The 25,846-nt window shown below is 51.1% G+C and overlaps 1 protein-coding gene across 2 annotated transcripts in view; it reads left to right on the top strand.

The window, feature by feature from the left end:
- Positions 1–298: 298 nt before the first annotated feature.
- The window catches only part of JAG1 (jagged canonical Notch ligand 1), a 36,045-nt gene continuing 10,497 nt past the window's right edge, over positions 299–25,846 (top strand). For both annotated transcript variants that reach the window (XM_039224630.1, XM_039224622.1), the window contains exons 1-12: positions 299–737; positions 1,184–1,489; positions 10,090–10,141; positions 15,413–15,667; positions 17,407–17,467; positions 21,326–21,456; positions 21,953–22,072; positions 22,505–22,618; positions 23,850–23,963; positions 24,554–24,667; positions 25,085–25,131; positions 25,476–25,649. In XM_039224630.1, coding sequence (XP_039080561.1) covers positions 657–737; positions 1,184–1,489; positions 10,090–10,141; positions 15,413–15,667; positions 17,407–17,467; positions 21,326–21,456; positions 21,953–22,072; positions 22,505–22,618; positions 23,850–23,963; positions 24,554–24,667; positions 25,085–25,131; positions 25,476–25,649 — 1,569 coding nt within the window. In that variant the 5' untranslated portion in view covers positions 299–656. The remainder of the gene's footprint in view (positions 738–1,183; positions 1,490–10,089; positions 10,142–15,412; positions 15,668–17,406; positions 17,468–21,325; positions 21,457–21,952; positions 22,073–22,504; positions 22,619–23,849; positions 23,964–24,553; positions 24,668–25,084; positions 25,132–25,475; positions 25,650–25,846) is intronic.

Raw genomic sequence — 25,846 nt, 5'->3', positions numbered from 1 at the left:
CGTCGCTGAGCCCCCCAGCCCCTTCCAAGTTCCTCCCAGAACTCCCCCTCCCCATCAACTGGAGGAGAGGGGCGTGTCCTTTGTACGACACGCCCCTCATGAATATTAATAAGCGCGCATGCGCCGGCCCCGCGCGCAGGGTAGAGGTGGCCAGCCCGGGCCGCTGCTCCCAGACGGGCTCTCCGAGTCCCTCTCCGAGAGCCGGGCGGGCACGCGTCATTGTGTTACCTGCGGCCGACCCGCGAGCTGGGCTCGGGTTTTTTTTTTTTTTTCCCCTCCCCTCCCTCTCTCATTTCTAAGCAGCTGATCTGAAAGGGAATAAAAGGCTGCGCATAATCATAATAATAAAAGAAGGGGAGCGCGAGAGAAGGAAAGAAAGCCGGGAGGTGGAAGAGGAGGGGGTGCGCCTCAAAGAAGCGATCAGAATAATAAAAGGAGGCTGGGCCCTTTGCCTTCTGGAACGCGCCGCTCTTGAAAGAGCTTTTGAAAAGTGGTGTTGTTTTCCAGTCGTGCATGCTCCAATCCGCGGAGTATATTAGAGCCGGGACGCGGCGGCCGCAGGGGCAGCGGCGACGGCAGCACCGGTCGGAGCACCAGCGCGAGCAGCAGCGGCGGCGGCGGCGGCGTCCCGAGTGCGCGCGGCGCGCGGCGCAGCGATGCGGTCCCCACGGACGCGCGGCCGGCCCGGGCGCCCCCTGAGCCTCCTGCTCGCCCTGCTCTGCGCCCTGCGAGCCAAGGTAGGAGCCCGCTGGGCCTCCCTCCCGGCCCGCCCTCTCCCTTCCCTCGCAGCGCTTTGGACGCCTGCGGTTGAGCGTCTGGAACGGGCTCGGGAGCCCTCGGGCGTTCGGCTTCCCCGCCTGGGCCGGGAGCCCGAGAGGCTGCACCGGGGTCTGGGGGAGCCCCCGGCCTCCTAAATGTATTCTCCCGGCGGGCCAGGGGCTGCGTTCTCACCGCTCTCCTCCCCGGGGGCAGTCGTCGGATTTCTCCTGCACTCGTGCTTTTTTTTTTTTTTTTTTTTTTTTTATGCCCGGGAATCACGTCTAGTCCTTGCACTCCGTTTTGCAAAATTATTTTCACTTGGCGCTGAGGGTTCGTCCGGGCGGGCGGGGAGGGAGTCGCTACTTCCACCCTCGAAGAAAACAGCTTTCCCCTGCGCTGACCTCCCTCCCTCCCTCGCCGGCAGGTGTGCGGGGCCTCCGGCCAGTTCGAGTTGGAGATCCTGTCCATGCAGAACGTGAACGGGGAGCTGCAGAACGGGAACTGCTGCGGCGGCGTCCGGAACCCGGGGGACCGCAAATGCTCCCATGACGAGTGTGACACGTACTTCAAAGTGTGCCTCAAGGAGTATCAGTCCCGCGTCACGGCCGGGGGGCCCTGCAGCTTCGGCTCGGGCTCCACGCCTGTCATCGGGGGCAACACCTTCAATCTCAAGGCCAGTCGTGGCAACGAACGCAACCGCATCGTGCTGCCTTTCAGTTTCGCGTGGCCGGTGAGTGCGCGACGCGGTGCGGGAGGCCCGCCGCGGTCCGCACCCGCGCCGCTCTCTTGTGAGAGGGATTTAAAGGACCTTGGCTTGAGACTCCGAGTTAACTGGGAAAGTCTGGTGGGGTGGGGTGTTGGGCAGCCGAGATCTTATAGTCAGATCTCAGCAGGCCCTTTCTTCGTGGCGTTTTGCTAAGCGCACAAAGGTGGGGAGCCCAGAGGGGTTTATGGGGCAAAGCGCCCAGGAAGGCCGGTTTAAACTTGCAGCTTGAAGGCCCTAGAGTGACCCCGCCCGGAGCCAGGAGGTCATTATAGATGATCTTTGCGTAACCAATTAAACCTGATGCGCCATAGAAGGCGACGCGGCACAGTGCTGGCCTTCGAACGCCGTCCGAATCCGCACCCTCCACTTTCTCGTGAGCGGCCGGGAGGGCGGGCGTGCCCTTCCTGGAGGGGGGGGGGGCGTTTCCCGCTGCACCCCGCCAGATTTTGAGGCGTGCGAGGACGCGCTCTGGGCTGGATGTAAGGGTCCGGGAGCGGCTGCCTCAGGGTGGGGGTTTGGGGGGTGTCTGCGGGCCTTGGTTGGAGCTGTGAACCCGAGAGCCTCCGCCCCCTGCCGGCCCCTTCCTGCCCTCGCCCCCGCGCGGTGTAGCCCTTGTGGCCTCACTTCCAGCGGTTCCCGGGCTCTGGAACCAGCTGTGTTTGCAAACTTCCCCGGGAAGGGCGGGGGTGCGCCCTCGTCCGGCGGGCGCCCGGCCCCCACTAGCCTCCGGGGGCGTGTCAAGGCCTGGAAGTGGGGGGGCCTGCTAGGGGCGGCCACTGAGAGTGCAAGTGCGTGGACCCCCGCCCGGGTGCCGCTCGGCCGGCTGGCCGGCTCTGCAACGAGGCCCTTGCAACATCCCAAACTGGGTAGAAGGAAGAGGAGTGTGATTGCAGAAGGAGAGAAAAGGGGAAAATTCTCGTGCCCTCTGCTCAGCTCCTGCTGTCCGGGAGGCGTGGCTCAACGCCAGGACTGGGGCTTGGCCCAGTTTGTGACGGTGGGCGGTTTAGTGGGGGTGGGGGGGAGAGAGGCTCAGTGCTCGGGGGAATACTCTCCACCACGTGCTCTCTTGGGGGTGCACTCTGCTGCCTCCTACCCGCAGGCTCCGGCTGTAATTCGCATCCCCGGGAGGGGAGCGAAGGGGAGGGTACCTTGGTGTGTCCGTGTTGTGTGTGTGTGTGTATGTGTGTATCTTGGGGTGGCTCTCAAGGCCCATATTTACTGGAGCTGGTGTTATAAAGTGCCCTCTGCCATGGGCAAGATAAGACAGTTATCAGAAACATGCCATTAAAAGGGTCTTATAAAAACCTGTGGTATGTGGTGTTCTCTGAGAATGGAGGGCTGTGTCTGTTGTGGGATTTCAATTTTACAAAGACTGTTTATCTTGTTTGTTAATCCCCTACTAGGGAGAACTTTAAAGAGGCTGGCCATTTTTTAATCTGACTGGGCCCGAGAGTTAACTGTGAATACTGACTGCCCTTGAACTTGTGTTTGGAGTTTAGGGGGAAGGGGCTTGCAGGTGGTTCCACCCTCCTGAGGATCAGTCCGGAGCCCCTTGCTTTTCACAAGACCATAAAAGGAATCTTATTAGTGATGTGGAAAAGCCGCAGGCCTGGCTGAGGCTCACTTTGGAGAGTAGGGTCAGAGAATTGCTTGGATGAGAACAGGGAGACTTGCTCCCCACTGGCTGGCTCTGGAAAGTGACCTAGAAGGTGTGTGTCTGTCCCCATTTGACACTTGGCAGAGCCCTAGATAGGGAATGAGCAGGAAGCAGTGTGTGGGGCAGGGAGACGATTGATTTGCTGGTGCTCTTCTGTGGTTTCAGGGCCCACGGGTCACCAACCATGAAATAGACTCTCGGCTTTTCTAGAATGGGGAGACCGCTGGGGCTCCACTGAGTGTGGTTCTTTTGAAGTTGGGCCAAGTGCGTGTATCACTCATAAATGAGTCTCCACCCTGCCCCCCCCTCAAAGGCCTGGCTTGCTGTGAAACATAAGCTTTACTTCCCAAGAGTAAGTGGAGTTTAGGTGTATTGTTTTTAGTTTATTTTCCCCAGTGTGATTGGAGAAACACCACACTCTGTAACTTTCAAGAATGATTCCAGGGTGAGTGTTAACTGAAGGGAAAGCACTTAGGTATTGACGTAGTTAGTGCAGCTTCATTCAGTTTGGCAATTAAACATTAATAAGCATGTCTATCTAGAACTGACTTTCTTGAATAGGTAAAAACTTAAATTCAAGATGGAAAGACCATATGGTCTTTAAAAAAAAAAAACAAAACTGCCTTGGACTCCTAGCCACTGAGCCCCTGACCCTACCGTTAGTTACTATCCACATGGGTCCTCCCAGACGAGCGGACAGTGGAAGAATCCTGGTTCGTGGTGCACAGTAGGTCAGTTTAGAAGGTGGTGTAATTCCTGTCTTTTGTAAGGGATTATGACCCCAATCAAATAACTGTTCGTGCTCTAGAGAGGAAGAAGAGGAAATAATTCGGTCACATTTGAAATCTAGTCCACATTCCAGTGTGCACGTGGGAGGCTCTGTAGAGGTGGGCCTGCCCATCGGGTAGTATCTGATTATGTCCCACTTGATGACTGCTGTCCCAGCTCCCGTCCTGTGGTTCTCATTGGTGACTTCAAATCCCCATACCAGTGCTGCTTCAGTTGACTTGAAGCAACTGGCCTGATTTATGACCCTCCAATCAGGGGGACCCAGTGATAGAACATACATTATGGAAGGTAATTGGGCTCAATGGGAAGTGATTTGGGAATAACCATTTATAAATCACTGAAATGGTTAAGTTACACCTCCCCAAATTAGTGCTCAATTCCAGTAGTACCTGCTTATTAAGAATACAATAGTGTAGTTACTACTACCCAGCCCCAAAAGCTTTTTAGGAACTCCAGAACCCCAGTTCACTGTATTGATCCATTGCATGCTCTGCAGTGAAACGAATCTAGAGAAACTTTGCAGGAAGTGGTTGAGGTGTCTGATCCCTTGGCCTCCTATTTAAATCCCATTGGCAATGATAAAAGGCTTGCTGGGAGCAGCTGAATTTTTCAGGAATATCCAATGAAGTGTGTTTCTTGCATACCAGAGTGATGCCAGCTTTGGCCCCCTTTGCACTTAAGGCCCAATTGAGCAACTGCCAGGGGTTTGGGCAATCAGATGCCACAAGGTTAATCACAGAATGTAATTGACATGTCCTTGCCTTAATGCCATCTGCCGTATTTCCTGGTCCCTGAGCCTCTGCAGGTATGGCGTGGACACGCAGAGGCTGGAAAAATGGGGTTCTCCTTTGAACTGGCTCCTTTCTGCAGCCAGTATGTGCAACCCATGTGGCCATATCATGCATGCATGCATGCAAACACACATGAGTGAAAGGGCTCAGAGCAAGGGATTTCCTTATGTGGAGAAAACCTCTTCTGCCCCCAGACACCTATGTCCAATTAAAGTGATGAAATGACAGGTCTGCATTGCAAAACCAGGCTTGGGGGAAAGTCGAGCTGCACTCACTTTGTGCTAAGTGTCTGCAGAGTGGCTGATCCCCAAATGAAATCCCTCTGCAAGGTACTTGGTTTTTAATTTTTTTTTTCTCCTCTAGATGTAAACTTCTGTGTTTTCTTGCTCCTTGTTGTCTTGTTTCTTAGCAACTTATTCAAACCTCCAGTACTTATAGAAGTTTGCAGCCCACCAACTCCACACCCATAATTCTACAAGGACTCCAAACATTTGTAGAGAACAGTGAAGCTTTTGGCATCAAGGTTCTTGGGGAGCTGGATGGGTAAGGAGGATTGGCAGCAGTCACTTACAGGCACGTCCCCTCTCTGGAAACCAGTGATCTGAACGCTGCCTAAAATCTTTATAGTGAAGAGTGGTAAGGGACTCTTTGGATAGAAGGCATATGGAAGGTTTAGCACAGAGGAAGAAATGTTATTCATAAAAAAAGTGAAGCCAAGGCAACAAGGAGTCTTCGTGTTCCCAATTTGAAAACAAGAATGCAAACAGAGGCCTTGGCTGTGTTCATAGCAGCCACCAGCCCATTGCAAAGGGCCAGAACTTGGTTCCAATGTCAGGCTTTTCAAGATTAGTTACAATGTAAGAATGCATAATATCTGGATGTGCATACAATTAGCATGATAATCCATAAAGGCAAATGTTCCTAAGCATTCCCCCTTAGTACACTTCTTATAAGCATGTTCCTTCTCCCCACCTGTTAACCCTGTAGGTTAGGTTCTGAGCTGATAGAAGTGACACTTGGTTCCAGCTTTTAAATATACTTAAAAAAAAACAAAAAACAAAAAACAAAAAAAACTAGAACCGAATAAGCTGAACCAATTTTTCAACTTGAGGAAGATGTAGTAGGATGTGATGATTCTCATGTTTTCTAGGACGGTAGCAGAGGCAGAGATAGGGTTCTACATTCAGAAATGTTCCGCCTTTCTCTTGGCTCGTGGTGCTGAGTGGCTGTGTTGTGATTTCCTTGCTGGTTTCTGATCACTGCATGGACTGTCCTGCCCTGTGGCCCTTGTTTTTATGGGGCCGGCGACATTTGTCAGTGGTGCTGTGTGTGTGCAGGGAAGAAATTCTGCAACGTGGCTCCCAGTGGTTAAAAGTGGTATAATAAATAGTCCAACATTCAGAGTCCTCTACCAGCTCAGCCCAGTTTTTGTGCACTTTTGGTAAATAAGTAGAAAGGCTTCTTGTTCAGGCTTGCTCTGTGTGAACCGGACGGTTGTGCTTGGCTGGTTTCTCGGTATTCTATCTATTAACCTCGCCACCCTTTTGTAACTGGTGCATTTAATTATCAGTGGGATGCTTTTCAAACAGGTAAGGGTAATGATGGGAAAGGGGGTGGGGGCATCTCATTGAGCCTCTCCAATCTGGATATGAGCTCTGGGGCCCACTCGGTGAGTCTTTGAGGTGGGCTTTCATGAGAAAATCGCCCTTTGTAACCAGATCGGACTCTATTGAAATGTCAAGCCCTGCACACTAAATTGCTGTCTACAGCTGAAGTCGTCTTAGCTTGGATGCTGTGGGGCAGTTGTCCTTTCTTCAAGCCTCCCCTCGCCACTGCCCTGTGACACGTGAATTGTTCTTGCGAGCGTGCGTGTGCCCACACATGCGATCTCTGAAGCCTTTATTTGATATGTTTGTGACTGGAATATTTTATACTGTGGCCACCCAGACGCAAGCAGGACAATAGTGTGGCCGAATTGACTGAAATGAGGATTACAGAGAATAATGAGGCCTCTCCAAAAATACTGCTAATACAGGGCCCGCGACAGGAAGCGACAGTTGAGTCAGCAGAGTACAGGGCCCCAGACAAACCCCGGGGCCGACTGACTCGCACAATGGCCCCCTGGGCACATCGGGCATTCCCAGGGTGTGCGCTCCTAGGCCGCCTGTCGCGGTGGCCTGGGGTTTTGGACGCCGCACGCGTGCCGTTTGGATGGCGGTTTGTTTGTGTCCGTCAGCTTGGCAGGAATGGAAGCAGCCTCTTCTCAGGGCTTGGTTTGGCTGCCGCCGTTGCCAGGAAAAGGAAGCTCCCAGCTGCCAACACAATTACCTTTGTTTCTTACATCCCCCTTCTTAATGTGGCAATTAAGTGCTTACCACTCTGCCCGGTGCCAAGGTAACCACCGAGGAGTTGGATGGGTACAGAACACAGCCCTCCCGCAGCCACGGTGCCTGGGGGCGGGAGGAGGCCCTTGGGGCCCTGGGATGCCTTGGGATTTTGAGGTCAGGACCCTCCTCTAGGTAAAAGGCCGCAGAAGTCCTTCAGAAAGCTGGCTGTCCCTCTTTCCTGCTGCATGAGAAGAACCAGCCGCTGTTGCCAGCATCCCCTGGGTCTGGAGGTGGGAAGAGGCCCAGGCCCAGACTGAAGTTGTGTTAGCTGCCCATCCCTCCTGCTTGCCCCCTAGGCTGCTGTTCTGGGGAGATGGAAGAGAAAAGATGAAAGCAAGGGGATTCTTCCAGTCTTACCTCTGTAGTTTGAATCCAAGAAAAATCCAGGTATTTGCTATTTGTGATTCTCATGGGTGGTATTTTTGTAGGAGCTTGTTAAGACGGAACACTTGCCCATCATCTGGCCTGGCACCCTCTTTCCAAGTGATGGGGGTAGCCCGGTGAGTTGGCCTCCTCTGGTAAAGGGTGTCAGATTTGCAGTGACAAATTGGGTGTGACATGATCATAGCAGATTGATTGCGTCTGATTTTTGGCCTGGTACTGTCCTCCTAGTATGTATAAAGTGCATGGTCCGAACCTCGGAGTCTGGATGTATGTTCTGGGATGTACAGAGGTCAAGCGTGGGCCTGGGAAAAATTAAAGTTCCTAGCAACTAATAATCACTACCAAATTATCTTGATTGTTGATCTATAGTGTGGGGATGGAGTGGGAGGTAAGAGGGCCTCCTAATAGGGGCCTTGGAGGGAATCCTTTCTTCTGAAGGGTGGGTGGGAGGAATCCTCCTGCCCCAGAAGGTGAGGCCCAGAACCATAAGCCCTTCTCAGAAACCAGGAAGAGAGAGACACGCTAGGGCTTTTTCTTTTTTTTGGCAAGGCCTTGTTGCCCGCGCTGAAGCCCCCGGCCCTCCCCCCAGGTCCACCTCCGAAAAGGCAGTTCATGGAGGATCAGGACACCCTGTCCAGGGCTGTGTGCCACCCAACCTTCAGGGTTGTGTGGTGTTGGTCAGCAACTCCTGAGCTCTCCCCGGTTCTGGTGAGGATGAGCCGGGTACACAGCTTGGTCGTGTAAGTTTGAAGGATGCTGCCTTCTCTGAGCAGGAAGCAGAGTTAAGACTGTCATGCCAGCTCCGTCCCGGCTTGCCTTCTCCTTCCTGTGGGGTTTGTGGATGTTCCTTGTTCAGTGCTTGTGCAAGTCTGTCAGAACTATGGGTATCAATGCATTTAATCAGAGGATTCATTACAACAGTACATGGAAGGGTAGAACGTGGGTCTGCACATGGCCAGCAAAAGAAGGGCTTAATTATACAGAATACACTTCTGGCCACATTTGAATCTGGCTCTCACCTCCAGTCAGTAGAGAAATGTAATTTCTGGCTCCTCTCAGGGAAGAGTCCTGTAATTTGTAGGAAGTCCTAGGAAACTATGAGGCTGTAAATAAGATGTAACTTTGACTAATAAAATATTAACGATGACAACAATGAATTTAGACCCGTGGCCACCAAACAGGAGAGGGCTGGGTATGTGCCCCGGCTTGCCTGGTTTTGCTTGCTTTTCGGAGCATTTTCCCACAGTTATCAGTGAACGAAATGGAATCCGGCTCTGCTTTGAGTATGAAACATATTTCGGCTGAATTCCAAGGCAGGGTCTATCACAAGATATTTTTATATTCAGAGACGGCATGCTGTGTCTCTGTGTGAGCAATAAGCTTGTCTAGAGTTATGAATTAGGCTCCTTTTTTTCTGTTGTGTTCCATTTTTGCCTTCACCTTGTGGGTGCCTTCTCATGTCTGTGTGTCTGGTGGCACAGGGTTATTTGAGCGATGCACACTATTTCCGATGCATTGGTATCTGACAGTGACAGCGTGGGGACACAGAGGAGGAAGGGCTCATGTGCCTTTCCTCCCCCCCCGCCCCAGATCTATTTCTCCAGCGCCAAGATAGTAGGCTTATTTAAACCCTGGTGTTTTGTGAGACAGACCTCATTCTAATTTACAAATGAAGATTTGAGTAAAAGCGGGAATTTGTTAATGGCTTGAATTTGGGGGGGAGGGGGGGAGGTGGAATTCTGAGATAAGCCTGGAAGATAAAAGGTGCCTTCAATATAAGAGCTGGCATCCTGCCAGTGTCCAGGGAATTTGTTTAGTTAGTGGACTCTGATTATTCCTGGAATGTTAGATCTTATTGACAGATAAGTCCATCAATAGCTATAACCCATGGGTGTGTGGCTATTTCTCCCTTTTGTACTCTGGTCCCCAGAGTCTGCCCCCTAAACACCCCAAGTTAGGTCGCCGCCTTTGTCTTAGTCTCTTTGCACCTACCCCCTCCTGCTTCCTACAGTCACCTGATACTTGTGGGAGCCGAGATGGTCTCACACAGACAGGGCTTTCAAAGGGGTTCTGAAAAGGAAAAGGGGGCCTCCCTAGGGACTGCCCCACCAGTGCCCAAAGTGTAACCTTAGCAATACCCGGCCCTCCTCACTGGATGAGGGGGCCTCCCCTCCCCCGGTACAAATACCTGGTTAGGTTAGCTTAGAATAAATTCTTTGTGTGTTTTTCTCATGCGGTAGAGTTAGGGTCTGGAACACTTTGGAAAACTGTATAGTGTTCACATATAGGGAGGTGGCATTTCCTCATCATGACTTTGGGCTGTTTGCATACGATGACCATGACTGACCACAGTGGGCCCCCGCCAGGTGGAAGGCATTGCCCTGAGGGTGGGTGCCGGGGAGGGGAGCTGGGTGACCTCAATTCCACAGCAAACAGAGTTGTCACTTTGACTTTGCGGTTCTGTTTGGCAGGGTGTGTGGGGAAGTCAAACAAGGTGGACGTTTGGGCCCTGACCTCTATTTCTGAATACTAAGCTGTTGTTTATCTGTGTTGCAGAGGTCCTACACTTTGCTTGTGGAGGCGTGGGATTCCAGCAATGACACTGTCCGTAAGTATCACAGCAAGGAGCTTTCCTCTAGGTGCGTCTTTGTGGAAGCGCCGCACTTGGAGAACAGCAGCGTCAGAGCTGCATCTGTCTCCTGAATGCTTCAGAGGACTTGTACCACTCTTTGCCACCTGCCCCCCGAGCCCGTACCCCCAGGTGGACCGCTCCATGGAGTCTTTTCCATAACCTTGCTCAGAATGTCCGCTTGGAATAGTAAGTAGCCAGGACAGATTCCCAGTTAACTCCGTCCCTGACTAAGGGACCTAGATTATCGTTGGGATAGAGATCTTAATGGTTTTACAACGTTAAAACCTTGTAGACTGCTAAAGGATCAAAGTGGTGACTTTTTAAAAGTCCATTTAAACTTTAAGTGAGTGTTTAATCTCTCATCAGAAAGATAAAGCCTGCGGAGGTGGCACTGGGCTCTAAATCTAAACGCCGACCTTGAATTTCACTTAGTGGGCAGGTGAGCTTCTAAGCGGTCAGGGTTTCTTTCCCACACTGTGTGCCACAGACCTTTCATTGAAGTGGAATCCCAGAGCCTCACAGGCACCACACCTGCCTGGCCCCTTCTGAAAGATGACTGTTTCAGTGCAGGCTGCTTTTCAGAAGCTTTGAGGGGTGGCTTTTGGTGGGGAAGCCACTGAGGGGGTGTCTGGAACTGGCAGCAGCCTGGCTTATAAGGTGTAGTCTTTGCTCCTTACATGTAACTTAAAAATGTTTTCTCTCACTCGCTCAAACTGTGCATTCCCTTTTTGCGAGGAGGGTCTGGGAGGTTGTCCTGGGAAAACCGTGATTCTCGCTGCAATCCCTTAGTCTGCACAGGAGGAACGGTTGATCCAACATTGCCCTCCATTCTCTGAGTATCTTCTCTCTTTTGCTTCTTTATCTCACCCTTTCTTTGTTTTTGTTTTTGTTGCTGATAACATTTACTTTCATTTACTCCTCATGCTTTTTTGTTTGTTTGTTTGTTAATTGAATCTGAGAATGGTGCATGCCCAGAGCGGGCACAGTGGGGGCTTGCTGCCTGCTAGGCGAGCTGCCTGACGCTGCGTATGGCTCGTATGGCCACCTGGGGCCACATAGTCCTTGCTGAGCCATGGTGAGCCAGAGGCTCCAGGCCTCTTGGATCCCCCTTCTTGCTTTGACATCCGAAGCCCAGATCGGTGGCCTTTCTCTCCAAGGGTCACCTCTGTCCCACTGTGGTGTGGTAGGAGGGGAGGGTGGTAACCAGCCTTGGTTGTGTGTCATATGACCAGTCAGGGTCACAGACACCTGTTTGTTCTCTCCTCCCTCCCCTGACACAAACGTTGGAGATTGAGTGTTATGTCACTGTGACCTGGTCGCAGTGGTAACTAAGCATGGGGAAGACGGGGGCTGGGGAGGGAGGGAAATAGACTCTTGAGATCCTCTGGTGTACATGTGGTCCTTTTCTCCTTCCCTTTTGGATGTTAAAACGATCTGATATAGTGAACATCCTTGAGATCCTGGCTCGTGGTAAGAGCTGGATCAGGACACCTGTTCAAGTTTGCGGGGGACCCCCTAGCACCCGCAGAGCCCCCCCCCCTGGGTCCTCCATCACCCACAGGTCAGGTAGCTGTGCCCTGGGAAGCTGATGGCCATCTAGAGTTGCCTACGGTTGTCTCCATTTCAGGGTGGCCCTGGTTTTGGATTCTGGGGTCATCTCCTTGCTGGGCAGGGAGTAACCAAATCTGTGGAACGGCACTTAGGGCAGGGATAAAGAACTTCAGACCTCTATTCTAGAAGAAAGGAGTGGCCACAAAGTTATGGAGTGCCCAGTGCATGCGGGTGACTGAAACTCCCTTTGTGAACCCAAGAGAGGAGGGAGTGCTTTACTCGTTTTTTTCAGCCACTCTTCTTACAGTGCTTCCGAGGAATCTTGAATTCAGCATGTTCAGGAACAAATTTGGCATCTTCTCTCTCCAAATGAGATCCTGCCTAGGGCCCTTCATGGACCACTAGCACCGGCATTTCAACACGTAGAACCATGAGCCAGAAGTCTGGAAGACACCCTATGTACCTCCCTTTCCCTTAGCATCCATATCTGACCCACCGTCAGGTTCTGAACGTCTCCCCAACATTTCACTGGGACTCCTGCCACCTCCTGCGGTGTCCACTGCCACCGTCTTGGTCCACGTCCCCGTCTGCCAACACCTGAAGTCCTCCCCTAGGGCCACATTAGCCCATCCGTATCTACTGCAGTCCCCTTCCCATGTCCTACACTCTCCTGCTATCCTGGTCTTTTTACCCGACATATGATTGACATATTATATCTTCTATTAGGTCCTGGTGTCCATCTTGATTAGATTCCATTATCATCTTCAGTAAGAGCCCCTTGGTGGCTTCCTGTTGCTCTTGGGACAGATCTCTGTGTGACCCAAAAGGCCTTGCACAGCCATCTTGTTTCCCTGCTGGCTCGATCCTGCATGCCACACTGTCATCTACCCTCTCCGTGTTCGGGTCCTGTCCCACCAGTCCTCTTTCTGTCCTTAAGTGTACCATCACATTCTGTCCTGCCACAGGGCCTTTGCATGCACTGTTTGTGTAGGCTGGAAGGTTTTGCCTATTACTGTCCTCACTCTCTGTCCCTCCCATGGGACTGTACTACATGAGGGCAGAGGCTAAGGATGTGTTGCAACCCAGATGGAGCTGGCTAATCTGTGAGGGCCAAACCAGAGGCAGAGCCCTGAGCTTTAGGACTAAGAATTCCTTCTCCCATTAGCTCTGCAGAGAGCATGGGCCAGACAAAGCCCAGGTACTCTGTGTGTGTGTGTGTGTGTGTGTGTGTGTGTGTGTGTGTGTGTGTGTGTGTGAGAGAGTGCTATCTGAGCCTGGCGCTTCTGGCATCAGTCCTCTGAGGTCATTTCTATTCTGTTTCAGAATGGTACTGTATAAGGGTACAGATTTTCCTTTTTCTCCCTGTACAAATGGTGTCCGTGTACGGTACTAATCAGTAGACATGTAAACACAGCCATACTTAGACCGGGTTTTCCTTCTAGCCTCGCCATCTTGGCTAAGCTTCTGTCTCCATTTGTGGGTCGGTGTGGCCCGGGCTTCTGTTCATTACCTCCGTGGCCTGTGAGGCTTTGGCGGGGGGGTGGAGGGGGGGGCTTTGTGCTCCCATCTTCACGCAGCTGAAGATCTCAGGAGGGTCTGCTAACATCTTTTTCCGGTGCTGAAGCTGGACTCCCAAGTGAACTACCCCAGATGCACTTCTGTACCCCCAGCTGAGAGGAAGTAGGACTCAGGTGGCAGCAGTTTAGGAGAAGCAGGCGGCAAAAGGACTCTCTTCTAACCCAAATGCCAGAATGCATGTTGTAGACACACCTGAGTCCCTGCCTCAGGGCTGTTGGGGAAAGTCTGCCACACAGGCGTGAGGTGAGTTCTACAGATCTGGTAGCCACATCGGGATTCTGAGGATTCTGATCAGATCGTTTGCCCATTTCCTAGAAATGGGAGGAAAGCCTACTGAATTACAGAAATGGCCTGTCAGCCTGGGCCTTTAGGATCGCCCCGGACGCTCTCATCTGAGTTGTTTGTTGTCGTTACCTGCCTGAGAGATGCTGGCGGCCGTGGAGCCATGTGTTTAAGTCCTTCCTTTATGAAGATCTGATAATCACGTGGTAATAGCTCGCTACATGTTCAAATTGAACCAGCAGAGCAAACATACAGTTAACGGAGGGACATTTTTGTCATTCTTTGGCTTGTGTTTATTTGCAAAACTTAATGTTAGTGGAGTGTTATCTGCAAATGGTTCTGTGCGTGCTGGGGTGTAAGTCTGCAGGTGTGTGGGCTTGTTCAAGGCTTGTCCCGCCCACACGGCAGTTAAACCCAGAGGGTTGAGGCTGGGGTGAAGCTGGGAGTCATGTGGATGAAGCCCCCCCAGGAGCTGCTCCTCTCTTGGTCACCTGTTAGGTTTGCATAACCTCGTAAATGAGCACAGGCCCTGGGCCTAGAAAAACAGGGGTGTGGGTGGGTAAAAATCACAGACCTTTCTAGTAGGTCCTAATATGGTCTCTCCAGGGTGGCCTTGAATTTGACAAGGCAGTGAAGGGTTGGTGCTGGCAGGTTTAAGAAAACAAACAAGACCAGGCTGGGGTGCTGACCTAGTGCCTTGCTTCCTTTTCCCATCCCTCCCCTAGACTCCTGGCACCCAGTGTTTGGATTTATTTTTGTACATGTCTCTTCTCTCAGACTAGATTATAAGTGACCTCAGGGCAGGGACCACTTCTTATTCCTCTTGAGAGCTGCTTGAGCTCTGGGTGTGTTTATTGTCAATGGGCACCTCTTAAAGAGCATGACTTGGCTCAGAAAAACCCTCAGTCTACCTGGTGCTAAACTAGGGTGTGTTACTTTGCCGTGTGCCTTCTGGGTAAGGTGAAAGGTGAAACACATCAAGTTCACAGTACAAGTGCAAGTGTAAAAGGTGGCAAAGCTTATAACTTCTTAAAAACCTAACTCTGCCCCTCGGCTTCCAGTGAAGAGTTTGGAAGTAGCCAAAGTTTTTCTAAAGCAAGACACAGAACTGTAAAACCAGAAGAGAAAGATGGCTAAGGTGCTTTTTAGAATACGTAAAGAGCTTTTGCAGATCGGTATGGCCAATAATGCAATAGAAAACTTGGCAAAGGAGAGAAACAGGTTACAGTTCACAGGAACAGATACAAATGGTTTTGTAATCACGTGAAGGGGTGCTCACCATCGCTTAATTAAATGCTAATTAAAATAAAAGCTACTTCTCTGCCTATCAGGGAAGGATCAGAAAGTTTGATAGTCTCCGTTGGCATTGCTGTTGGGAAACCCAGTTTCCTGTGCAGGGAGAAGGACAGGTTGACAGGGCTTTGTTCATGGCTCTTTGGGGTTGTCTGAGGATGGGAGTGGACGGGTTGTGCTGTTTTCTGACTCAGCACCTCCGTTTCTAGTATGCCTCTTGCTACTAGAACCAGGCACACGGATGTTCTTTGTGGCTTTGCTTAATTGTAAAAAAAAAAAAAAAAAAGTCAAAATAACCTAAATGCACATATGCCAGGAACTAAGAAAAATGTACTTCATTGTATTCCCAGATCGTGAACTACTATGCACCCACTAAAAAGGGTAAATAAATGTAAAGGTCTCTGGGGAGGGGGGACACACGTTTCATTTCTCTGTCCTTTTGTACTGTTTGAATTTTGTTTAGTTATTAAAAATAAGCTAAATGGTCTGGGAAGAAGGCTCTGATGTGAATGTTAATCAGTGCTTTTTTTTCCCCCCCTCTAGAGCCTGACAGCATTATTGAAAAGGCTTCTCACTCGGGCATGATAAACCCCAGCAGACAGTGGCAGACACTGAAGCAGAACACAGGGATTGCCCACTTCGAGTATCAGATCCGTGTCACCTGTGATGACTATTACTATGGCTTTGGCTGCAATAAGTTCTGCCGACCCAGAGATGACTTCTTTGGACACTACGCCTGTGACCAAAACGGCAACAAAACTTGCATGGAGGGCTGGATGGGCCCTGAATGTAACAAAGGTGTGTGGGCCTGGGCTGGGTGGGCTAAGAAGCTCGGAGTGGCTGTCGCCACTGTTGGTGTCCAGTTCTCTCCCCACTGGGTCAAGTGGCTGTCTCAGGTGGGGCGGGGTAGGGAGGATCTTTGGTCTGTTTTCTAGGCCTGAGGCACAAGATGTGGAGCATAGAAGATACTGTTGGTGCCCTTGGCCCCCACCCCTGCCCCCACTGCTGAATGTTGGCCGCTAACAGCTCACAGCTGTTCCTCCTCTGGAGCATTGTCCTCGGCCAAACAGCCACTCCCTGCCCCTTCCCTCCAGCTCACAGTCTGTGAATGACTGGATGGAGGTACAAAGGCCAGCGCTGCTGGCACTCTGTGCTTCCGTTCACACTCCAGAGCTTCCCCTGGGATCAAGTTGAAGCCAGACTCCAGCTGAGACCCCTGCTCAGCTTCTTCCCTTGCCCCCATCTGCTGCCTTCAGTTCCCTTCTCCTGTACCCAAATCCCTTTCTCAGGCTCTGCTTCTAAGGGAGACCTGACTTGAAACAGATCCCACGTGGGACAGGGGTAGCTCAATGCCTGAACCTATCCTGTAGGAAATGACAGCCCCTGGGCTCAGGGTGGCCTTACAGCAAGTGTTCACTGTGCATCTGTGGGGGCTGTGGCATTGAGGGGCAGGGGTGAGTGGTGAACCTGAACTTACATGCTTGTGTCGAGTTGGGCCCGTCCACAGGAGTGTAAGCTTTCAGGTGTGCTGTCTGCTGTCCCAGCCCTCCTGCTGAGATTCAGTGACTTAGCACATAAACCCAGATGTTCACAGAATTACCTCTGGTCTTTACCTTTACAGAACTTCTAATTCATCGCAAATGGGTAATTCTATTTGACCAGAGTAGGCTCTCATGAACATCAGTGCCCTCTGCTAATTTCACACAATTTGGTAAATTCTTTCAAGATCTACCCAAAAAGGGGGTTTTTGAATTGTGACTAAGGAGCAGGGCAAAGAGGAATTTGCAGGTCTCCTGAGCTTTTCTCAAATAACTTGAATTTTAAAAGGATGGCATTTCTGGGATCCAGATGAATGAATTGATAAAACGTAGCTGGTGTTTTAAAAATCAGTAACAATTACTTAAAAATCATGTTTAGTATTTCTTACCATCTGTTCAAAAGAATTATTTTTAATAAAGGAAGCAGAATTGCTTTGTGAGGATACTTTGCAAAAGTACCACCAGACCTGGCCCCCAGATTCGCCTGCCAAACGAAGCCAGCCTGCTTGGCTTTGTTAGTCCTAGGGGATTTTTGAGACATCAGGCATTCTAGGGAATGGGGATGTGGGGTTAAGGAGGCAGGGGCTCATGTGAATGCGCCTTGATGGGACTGAGTGGTTGAGATGAGGAAGGATCATAGCTCCGTTTTCTGGGAGAGGGTGGGGATTGACAGGGAGCAGGGTAGCTATTGTTCAGAGAGACTGGAAGACCATCCCCCTCCCCCATCAGCTTGCCTGCATTCTGTTCCTGAGTAGGATCATGTTTTGAAGATCTGCTAGCAGGGCCTTGAAGTTTAAAGCTGGATTTGCTATTAGGGCACCTCCCATCTTCCTCTCCTTACAATGGACTTGACATGAGATCTCTTAAAATCATGGATTTTGTAGGCTTAGTATACTAGGCCATTCTCATGATGGTGGTGGTGCACGAAACCATGTGCTTGACGCATCCTTCTGTGTTTTGTTGTGTTTTTGTTTGTTTTTTTTTTTTTTTTTTTTACAGCTATTTGCCGGCAGGGCTGTAGCCCCAAGCATGGGTCTTGCAAACTCCCTGGTGACTGCAGGTAAATGACTAAACTTTTTTTTTTTTTTTATCCTGTAATGCAAGAGGGGGACTGAATTGGGAAGACGCCTCTTTTTCTTTGGAAAGCAAGAAAGCTTTAAAAAAATTCAAATAGGCACATCCGAAGCTTATTAAATTATACCAGCTGTCTGGTGGAATGTGCACACTTCTCTCTTGGAAAAAAAAAAACCTTATGGGCATAGTCAGTGACTTCATGTATTAACTGTTCTGTAAATTGATAACACATTTTTATAATCTTCCCCTAAAGTGCTAATGGATGAGATGGAGGGATGTGGGTTTCTTTGAGTCTGTCTCCTCCCCCAACCTGGTTTGCCATCTCCTAGCCCTCCCCCACTTTTCCCATCAATGGGGGACAGCGAAGCATTCTTTAGAACGGGATTAGTACAATCTCCTGGCCCCTTTGCAGGCGGGAGCCGGCCGGTGCTGAGAGGTTAATGGCTGCGCTGGAATCTTGTCAGTTGAGCCTGATGAATGTAGACTTTTGCTGCTGGCCTTTGAAGTCTGTTCTTTTATGGTCCCGGACAATGCAGAAGCCGGAGACCCACCCTGACTGGTTCACGATTACAGTTTTTGGAGCCTTCCTTCTTGAAATGTACATTATGCCAATTTGGGAAAGGCTTGTTTTGGAAAATAGTGTTGGTGTCTGTGGCATTTTGACCCAATCTCCCGCTTTACTCTCAATCCTCCCAGATCTTCAGGATTAGCAGATCTAGTGTGACACCTAAAGGACCCTTGGGGCCTCTCACTTTTGCCCCCGAAGCCACCCTGGTTTGAGCCAAGGGAAGCCTATCAAACAGTGGAAACCAATGCTTCTCAAACGGATGTTACCTGGGACTCTTGTTCTCATGCAGAGCCTGATCCCATAGGTCTGGGCGGGCCCAAGTCTCTGCATTTCTGACAAGCTCCCCAGTGATCCTGCTGTTGCTGGTGGGACCAGATTTGGGAATCGTTGCCCCCAACCTCAGTACTCAGAGTCCCTTGTATTCCCTTGAATTGACTAGGAACTGTCAAAATTTCCGATTCCTGGGTACTGCCCCACACCCACTGAACCCCAGGGTTGGGCCCAGGAATCTGGACTTTGAAGAGCCCACCACGTGACCTTGCTGTTCAGCGTATTTTGAGGACTGCCGCTCTACAGAGAATTCTCTGTGGTCTTTACCTTGCCAGCTATACCAGTGCATCTGTTCCCCNCCCCCCCCCCCCCCCCCCCCCCCCCCCCCCCCCCCGCCTTCCCCCAGGCAGGCTGGGAGGCTTGACACTGAAGTGAGAACCAAGGCAGCTGGAAGTCAAGTAAGACCAGGCTGACCTGCAATGGTCTCTTCGACACTTCAGAGAGAAGTTTATTTTTTGGAAGGCTGGGGGGATTGGCATGCGAAGCCCCATGGTGGCAGCTGCCTGTAGTATTTAACAGCCTTGCTGTCAAAGGCTGAGCAGAGTCCACCTACCTGCGCTCTTCATAATTAAGGGTGTTCTGGAGAAAGATCAGCACTATTAGCCACTGCGGGCCTGCTCTGTGCTCAGATGAGTATCAGCGAGGCCGACCATGATTTCTGCTGCTGTCATCAGAATCGGCACTCACCGCTGCGCAGGGGAGGGCCCTCCCAGCCAGAACAACAGGCTTTGTTTCCAGAATTTAGCCCTTTCTCTTTCGAAGTCTCCCTTCCCACTCCCTGCCCAGACACGCACTGGTGCCCTTATTTACTTAAGGTGCGACTTTCCCACACGTCATTTGCATAGTCTCCCCAGCCCATCTTGTTCTGCCTACCTTGAAGGAAAATGAAAACAGAACCTTCTAGCCTAGGAAGTTCAGGTTGTGTCCTGCTCCAGAAATAGTTGAATGGCGAGTTACTCTGTAAGTTGTCTTTTGGATTATGTATTACAGAGGTGGTGTTTTTTTTGTTGTTGTTTTATCCCCACATGAGAAAACTTCACTGGTTTTGCTGTTCCCAAGTAGACTGAGATTCCTTCTCCTGGGTGCACATGCTTGCTTTATTGCGAGCCTGCCAATAATATCAAACTTAATGATGAATCATCATATGAGGAAAGTCACTTCAAATTCTCATGAGAACCTTAATCATAGATTATTTAACTGGGATAACTTTGTGGATGCCACTTTTAGGGTCAGTATTTTTATTTGTTTTCTTTTGAAGTCATCCATGGCCTCTTGTGGTTTCATTTTTATGCTCGGGGATCCAGCTCTCATTAATTAAGAGGTGAGGTTGGGTCCTCAGCTGCCTCTTTTTGCTTTTATTAGGCAAATGGAAGAGGTGTAGTGATCCTTAGTTTGGAAGGGAGTAAGACAGTAAGAATAAATAGTGCTATTTCCGAATCGGATCCCTCTTGATATTTCAAGCTAGGAATATCCGTCTTTTACTGAATGAACCCCCCCTCCCCAACTCCCATGAACTTGAGTGTCCCACTTTTTAAACAGATTTTTTTTCTTACTTTACTCCTCTGAATGATCGTTTGTCATTTAGACTAATGTTCTGCTTTACATAAAGCCGAATCCTCTGTCTGATTCATTTTAAACCACGCATTCTGGTGGTTCTTTGAATTGGGGTGTGGATGGCTTGTTTGTAGAAGTTAGGAAGTGGTTAGTCAGTGTTCTCAGGGGTTAAGTTGACTCTTGGCCGTGGGTGATTAGCTATTAGCTGGATCCCTATAATTTTCCCATGACAGGGATTTGCTAGCCTGCCTCCAGCTCTCTGGAAACGGAAAGCCTTCCCTTCTTGGGGGTGCTTGTTTTCCAGAGTTACAGCTGAGTGAGTGGCTGGGGGTGGGGGAGGGTGGTGGTAGCTCTTCCCGCAGCTTTTCCCAGGTTCTATTATACACCTACTCTGCGCATCCCTGTACCATGTTCACCCCACCTTCACCAGGCTCTCCCGGGGCCCCTTCTGTTTGCCACAGCGTGAGTTTTGAGAAGGCAGTTAAAGTTTCCGAGGGCTTGAAACTGGAGGGGAGGGTGGCTGAGACCCTGCCCCTCCCCCACACCAGGTGAAGGTTTGTTTGTGTTTTTGTTTGGGGATCAAAGGCACCATTTGGCCTCCAAAAGAGTCTGATTAATGAGGCGCTTATAAAGGAAACTCGACTCTGTTCCCCAATACCAGATAAACTGAGTTGACCTTTTCTCCTTTTTGCAAAGTGAGAAATAACTATAAAATGAATTAGCGTAAGCAGCTCCGGTAGTGGGTCGTAAATTATCTATGGGATTGGTTCCAAGTGCTGTTGCCTCCCTCACCCTCCGGCAGAAGTGGGTTCCGAGATCTCAGCTGCCTCTCTGCCCAAGGAGGGTGCTCCCTTCCCCACCCCCCCCTTGTGTGATTTCCTAAAGCCTCACGGGAGGCGGCTTCCTGCCGCACTGGGGTGTCTTGTTGCATTTTTGCGCGCTGGGGTCGTGACTTGCTGTTTAGACAAAGAGCCTGGCCGCTGTGTAAAAGCTGCCAGCGGGGCCGCGTTTGCGGACTTTCACATGGCTATTGTCACCCGAGAGTCCTTCCTTCGCCTCCGTAGCCGGCGGGCCCCGAACTGATTTATTCCACGCCCCCACCCTTGCTCAGGCCTGTGAGCCTGAGAAGAGCTGCTTTGTGAGGCAGCCCCCGCCGGCCTCTCCCCAGACAGCTCTGCTTTTGTCGGGAGTCGCCTGGGAGGGGGAACTCAGCCCAACTACCAACAATGTTTGTTTAGATGGAGCCCCCGCGCAAACCCTGCGGGTCGACTGCTCTGTCCCCAAAAGTGAAAGAGGACTGGAAAGGCCCTGGACTTCTTAGCCTTGTGTTTAAATGGCGTTGTGCTCCCAGATGTTCCAAGAACTAAAGCAGGGTGTGCTGTCTGTCCCCAGGTGCCAGTACGGCTGGCAGGGCCTGTACTGTGACAAGTGCATCCCTCACCCGGGGTGCGTCCATGGCACCTGTAACGAGCCCTGGCAGTGCCTCTGTGAGACCAACTGGGGTGGCCAGCTCTGTGACAAAGGTAGGGCGCTCGGGGACTGGACCCTGGGGCGGGACGGGGCCTAGGGGCAGAGAAAGACTTAAGGGTTGGGGCAGCTGCAGCCAGAGTTGAGTTTTTACTTTCCTTTATTTTTATTGGCAGGGACTTTAAATTCTGAATGTTTGAATTTGCTTTTAGCGCTATGATTTGGGACATTTTTTTCTGGTTTTATTTTTTAATGTTTATTTTTGAAAGAAAGAGCACGAGTGGGGGAGGGGCAGAGAGAGAGGGAGACAATCTGAAGCGGGCTCCAGGCTCCGAGAGCCTGACGTGGGACGCGGAACTCGAACCCACAAACTGGAGATCATGACTTGAGCGGAAGTCAGACACTTAGCCCCCTGAGCCACCCAGGTGCTCCTTCTGGTTTTATTTTTAAAAGAGAAAGGGGGTCGGGGCAGGGGTGCAGCTAGAAACATGGCAGGTTAGCAGCCTGTATGGTCTTCTCTGAGCTACTCCCAACCTGGGGTCTTTCTACCAGATCTCAACTACTGCGGGACTCACCAGCCCTGTCTCAACGGGGGAACTTGCAGCAACACGGGTCCTGACAAGTATCAGTGTTCCTGCCCTGAGGGGTACTCAGGACCCAACTGTGAAATCGGTAAGTGGTCCAGGCAGAATGAGAGCCCTCCCTACCCTCAGCTTGAGAAGAACATAACAACATGCTTAAGGACGCAGAAAAAGATGAAAACATCCTCCACAGTGAAGACTGGTTGTCCCAGCAGTTCTGTGGGTCTTTGAAAGTTCCTTGAGCAGCTCCAGTGCTTGTGGTGACGCTGACGAGCGTGGGCCGTGGGGTGTTTGCCATGAGGCAGCCTGGCTCGCAGATGCCTGGGAATGTGGCTGGAGACACCCAGGGAGAAAGCGGACTTCCTGTCTCCTAGAGACACAGTGGGCTTATAGCACATGCTTGCTTCCATTTTTTCGAAGCGAGCTTGAGCTGGTGGCCCAGGCGTGGGACTTGGCCGCGGGGAGAGGACATAGGTAGCGACAAGCGGGAGCCCCTTGCTGACTGCCCTCCTGGTTTTCGCAGCGGAGCACGCCTGCCTGTCTGACCCTTGCCACAACAGGGGCAGCTGCCGGGAGACCTCGCTGGGGTTTGAGTGTGAGTGTTCCCCAGGCTGGACGGGCCCCACGTGTTTCACGAGTAAGTCTGGGTTGTGGCCTGTGTCTTTTCCAGAGGACTAGATACAGGGTTGGGGGCAGGTGCCTGGGCTCGGTTCAAGGTCAAGTCTCAGTGATGGGTCTGTCTTGGTGGGAACGGTGGGTGCTGTAAGCGGTCTGCTGGGGAGGGGAGTCTGGCTTGGGTTTCTGGCCTTTGCACTGGAAGCTTCCCGACACCCTCATCCTCCTGTGCTAAGTTAGCACGTGTATCTGGTACAGGAGAACCTTCTGCATTGGAGACCTCCATCCTTTGCATGTGCTCCCTGGAGCTCTGCCTCCTCGCAGTCAAGTCCTGGCTCTGGTCCTTGCAGCTGTGGAGAGGCTGCCTGCGGGGGAGGCTGTCATTCCTGAATTTCGTCATGGGTGCAGGTGGACCCAAAGAGGGACCTGGCTACAGGGTTGTCTTGGCTACGAGGCCTGGCTGCACATCAGAACCACCTGGGTGCCAGGCGATGCAGATACATCATCCCCACAGTTTCCGTTTGGAATTGGGGAGCCCCCATTCTGTAACAGGCACCTGGGTTTCTGAGGTGCAGCCAGGCCTGAGAACCACTGTCCTCAGCACCCTGAGTGCAGCATGCACGGTGGAGAATGTGGGTTCTGGGGTCCGATCACGGGGACGGGCATGGTGGCCCCTGCCTGCCTCTCGTGGGACAGGTCCTTACCTCCTGGTGCCCTGTTGAAAGGGGACAGCAGCAACTGCCATCTCTTAGGGTTGTGAGGAACCAATGAGCGAATTCACAGAGGGAGCCTGGTACTTCAGAAGTGGGCACTAGGTGAATGAAGAGGCCGCTATAGTCTAGTGCAGAAGGGGGTGCGGTGGGGACCCCAGGTATGGAATTTGGGGAAAACTCTGTGAGCAAAAAAGAATAAAGAAGAGTTCTTTTTCCTTAGTACTTCTGAGCTCCCCCTCAGCTGTGCTGGAACTTTTCTTTAAAGATAAGGAGTAGGCAGAGCTAAGTGAGCCACGTTGCCCATGGGCTGATGCTCTGGGGAGATCCGGCTGGCTCTCCCTGCTGCTTAGGTTGGGGATTAAATGAACTGGGGCACTGGAGGATTTAAAGCTAAAATCAGGCCTTATCGTCATAGCGGTCACTTCTAGCAGGTGTCTGGCTCTTAAGTGAAGGCCCCTCGTGCAAGGGTTGGCATTCAATTATCTAATTGTCAAATGGACTGAGATTAAATTGCCAACCCTTTTCCCTTTTGTCCAACAGACATTGATGACTGTTCTCCAAATAACTGTTCCCACGGGGGCACCTGCCAGGACTTGGTTAATGGATTCAAGTGCGTGTGCCCACCCCAGTGGACTGGCAAAACGTGCCAGTTAGGTAAGGAAATTCCTGCGCCGGCGTTAGCTTCAATGATCAGAGCTGTTACGGGAGATGAGCCTGTAGCTGGTGGTGTGAGTCTGCACACCATCCTGCTAAAAAGTAATTTATTGTCAGGAGTCCAGCGCGCCTGGGAGAGAGATCTCGAATGCAGATGGCCTCGCTCTTTTAGGCCCTGTGGGAAAGTTGTGGAATCCCTTGAACCATGTCAGTCGTCTGTCCAAGGAGTGTTCAGCTGGGTTCCAAACGGGGATGGTCTCATGAGGAATGAGCTGTCTGCATTCTTGCTGCCACATTTAAATCCCAGCAACTAGGCTGCACGGAGGGTTGTACAGCAATGCCTGGTGGCTGTCTGCTCTTCCGGCTGGGGGCCAGTTGTGAACCAACAGCCGGAAAGTTATCAATTAGCATACCTTATTGGATAATGGCTAGGGAGAGGGATCAGCTGCTCAAAATAGAGGGAACCTAGTATCTGGGATTTAACTAGGTTATTAGCAGTCAGAGACAAACTATTGCTAGGGTGTTTTTTGGGATGTTGGGGGAAGTGGGGTAAATCTCCATTTCTCACTGCTCTCCCCGTTTCCTTTCAGATGCAAATGAGTGTGAGGCCAAACCTTGTGTAAATGCCAAATCCTGTAAGAATCTGATAGCGAGCTACTACTGTGATTGCCTCCCAGGCTGGACGGGTCAGAACTGTGACATAAGTGAGTACCTTTGTTTCGATTTTGATTTTTGTGAAATTTGGGTATTGAAGGCTTTGTCAGCCTGTACGCCGGCTCCAGCTGTAAGACTTGAGTGATAAAAGGAAACCCTCAGAGTGGGAATGTTTTTGGAGAGGGAGTGATCAGTGCAGAAATGAAAACATACACTTTATCAGGCTCATTAGCCGGTAAAACAGCCATATTCTGATAAGGTGGCTAAAACAATGATGTGAAGTTTCACTCGCTCAGTCTGGGGGAATTAGGGAGGGTTCCCACCCAGTGTAATAACCTTCTGTCAGGGGAAGCACACAGGAAATCTGATTTGAGGCTTTTATCTGTCTTGAGCGGAGAGCACCTTTCAATTAAGTCCAATTTCAATGTAAATTGCCTCTTTAATATGATGACTTGTTTATTTTTTAGATATTAATGACTGCCTTGGCCAGTGTCAGAATGATGCCTCCTGTCGGGTATGTAAATCTTTGCTTAAATGAAAACCTTAATGATTGACCCGAGTCTGTGAGATTGATGTGACCCAGGGAGAGCTCTGTCCCTCTGAGACCAAAAGTGCAGGTGAAAAGTGATTCTCTGGAAGTTTCACTTGGGCTCGTGTGACCCCCAGCCTCCTGGGAGCCATCTTGAAAGCCTGCACATAGAAACTCCCCTCCCTCATCTCGGGAGGCAGGCTTGGTATTGGGCGATTTCAGTGAATCCGTGGAAGCGGCAGCGGTCATGCTAGACCGCCGAAGCCTCGTGCTTGTGGAATACATAGAAAAAAAGCATGTGTTTCTCCCCCCCCCTTCTCCTCTTCCAGGATTTGGTTAATGGTTATCGCTGTATCTGTCCACCTGGCTATGCAGGCGATCACTGTGAAAGAGACATCGATGAATGCGCCAGCAACCCCTGTTTGAATGGGGGTCACTGTCAGAATGAAATCAACAGATTCCAGTGTCTGTGTCCCACTGGTTTCTCTGGAAACCTCTGTCAGGTGAGCGGTGTGAGAACCTCCACAGGCCCAAGTTTCTATAGCAGAGCTCCCTCTACCTCCTCTCTCTCCCTCCCCCCGCCCACCGCTTCCCCTTGTCTCCCCCTTCTTCCCCCTCCCCCCTCCTTTCCCTCCTCCCTTCTCCTCTCCTCCCCTTCTGCCCCCTCCATCTTCTCCCCCCCCCCCCCCCCCCCCCCCCC

The sequence above is a fragment of the Hyaena hyaena genome, unplaced genomic scaffold, assembly GCF_003009895.1.
Source record: "Hyaena hyaena isolate Hyena2069 unplaced genomic scaffold, ASM300989v1 scaffold_16, whole genome shotgun sequence".
Lineage (NCBI taxonomy): Eukaryota > Metazoa > Chordata > Mammalia > Carnivora > Hyaenidae > Hyaena > Hyaena hyaena.
Note: the sequence above shows the minus strand (reverse complement) of the source record. Positions and strands in the feature narration are given on the sequence as shown.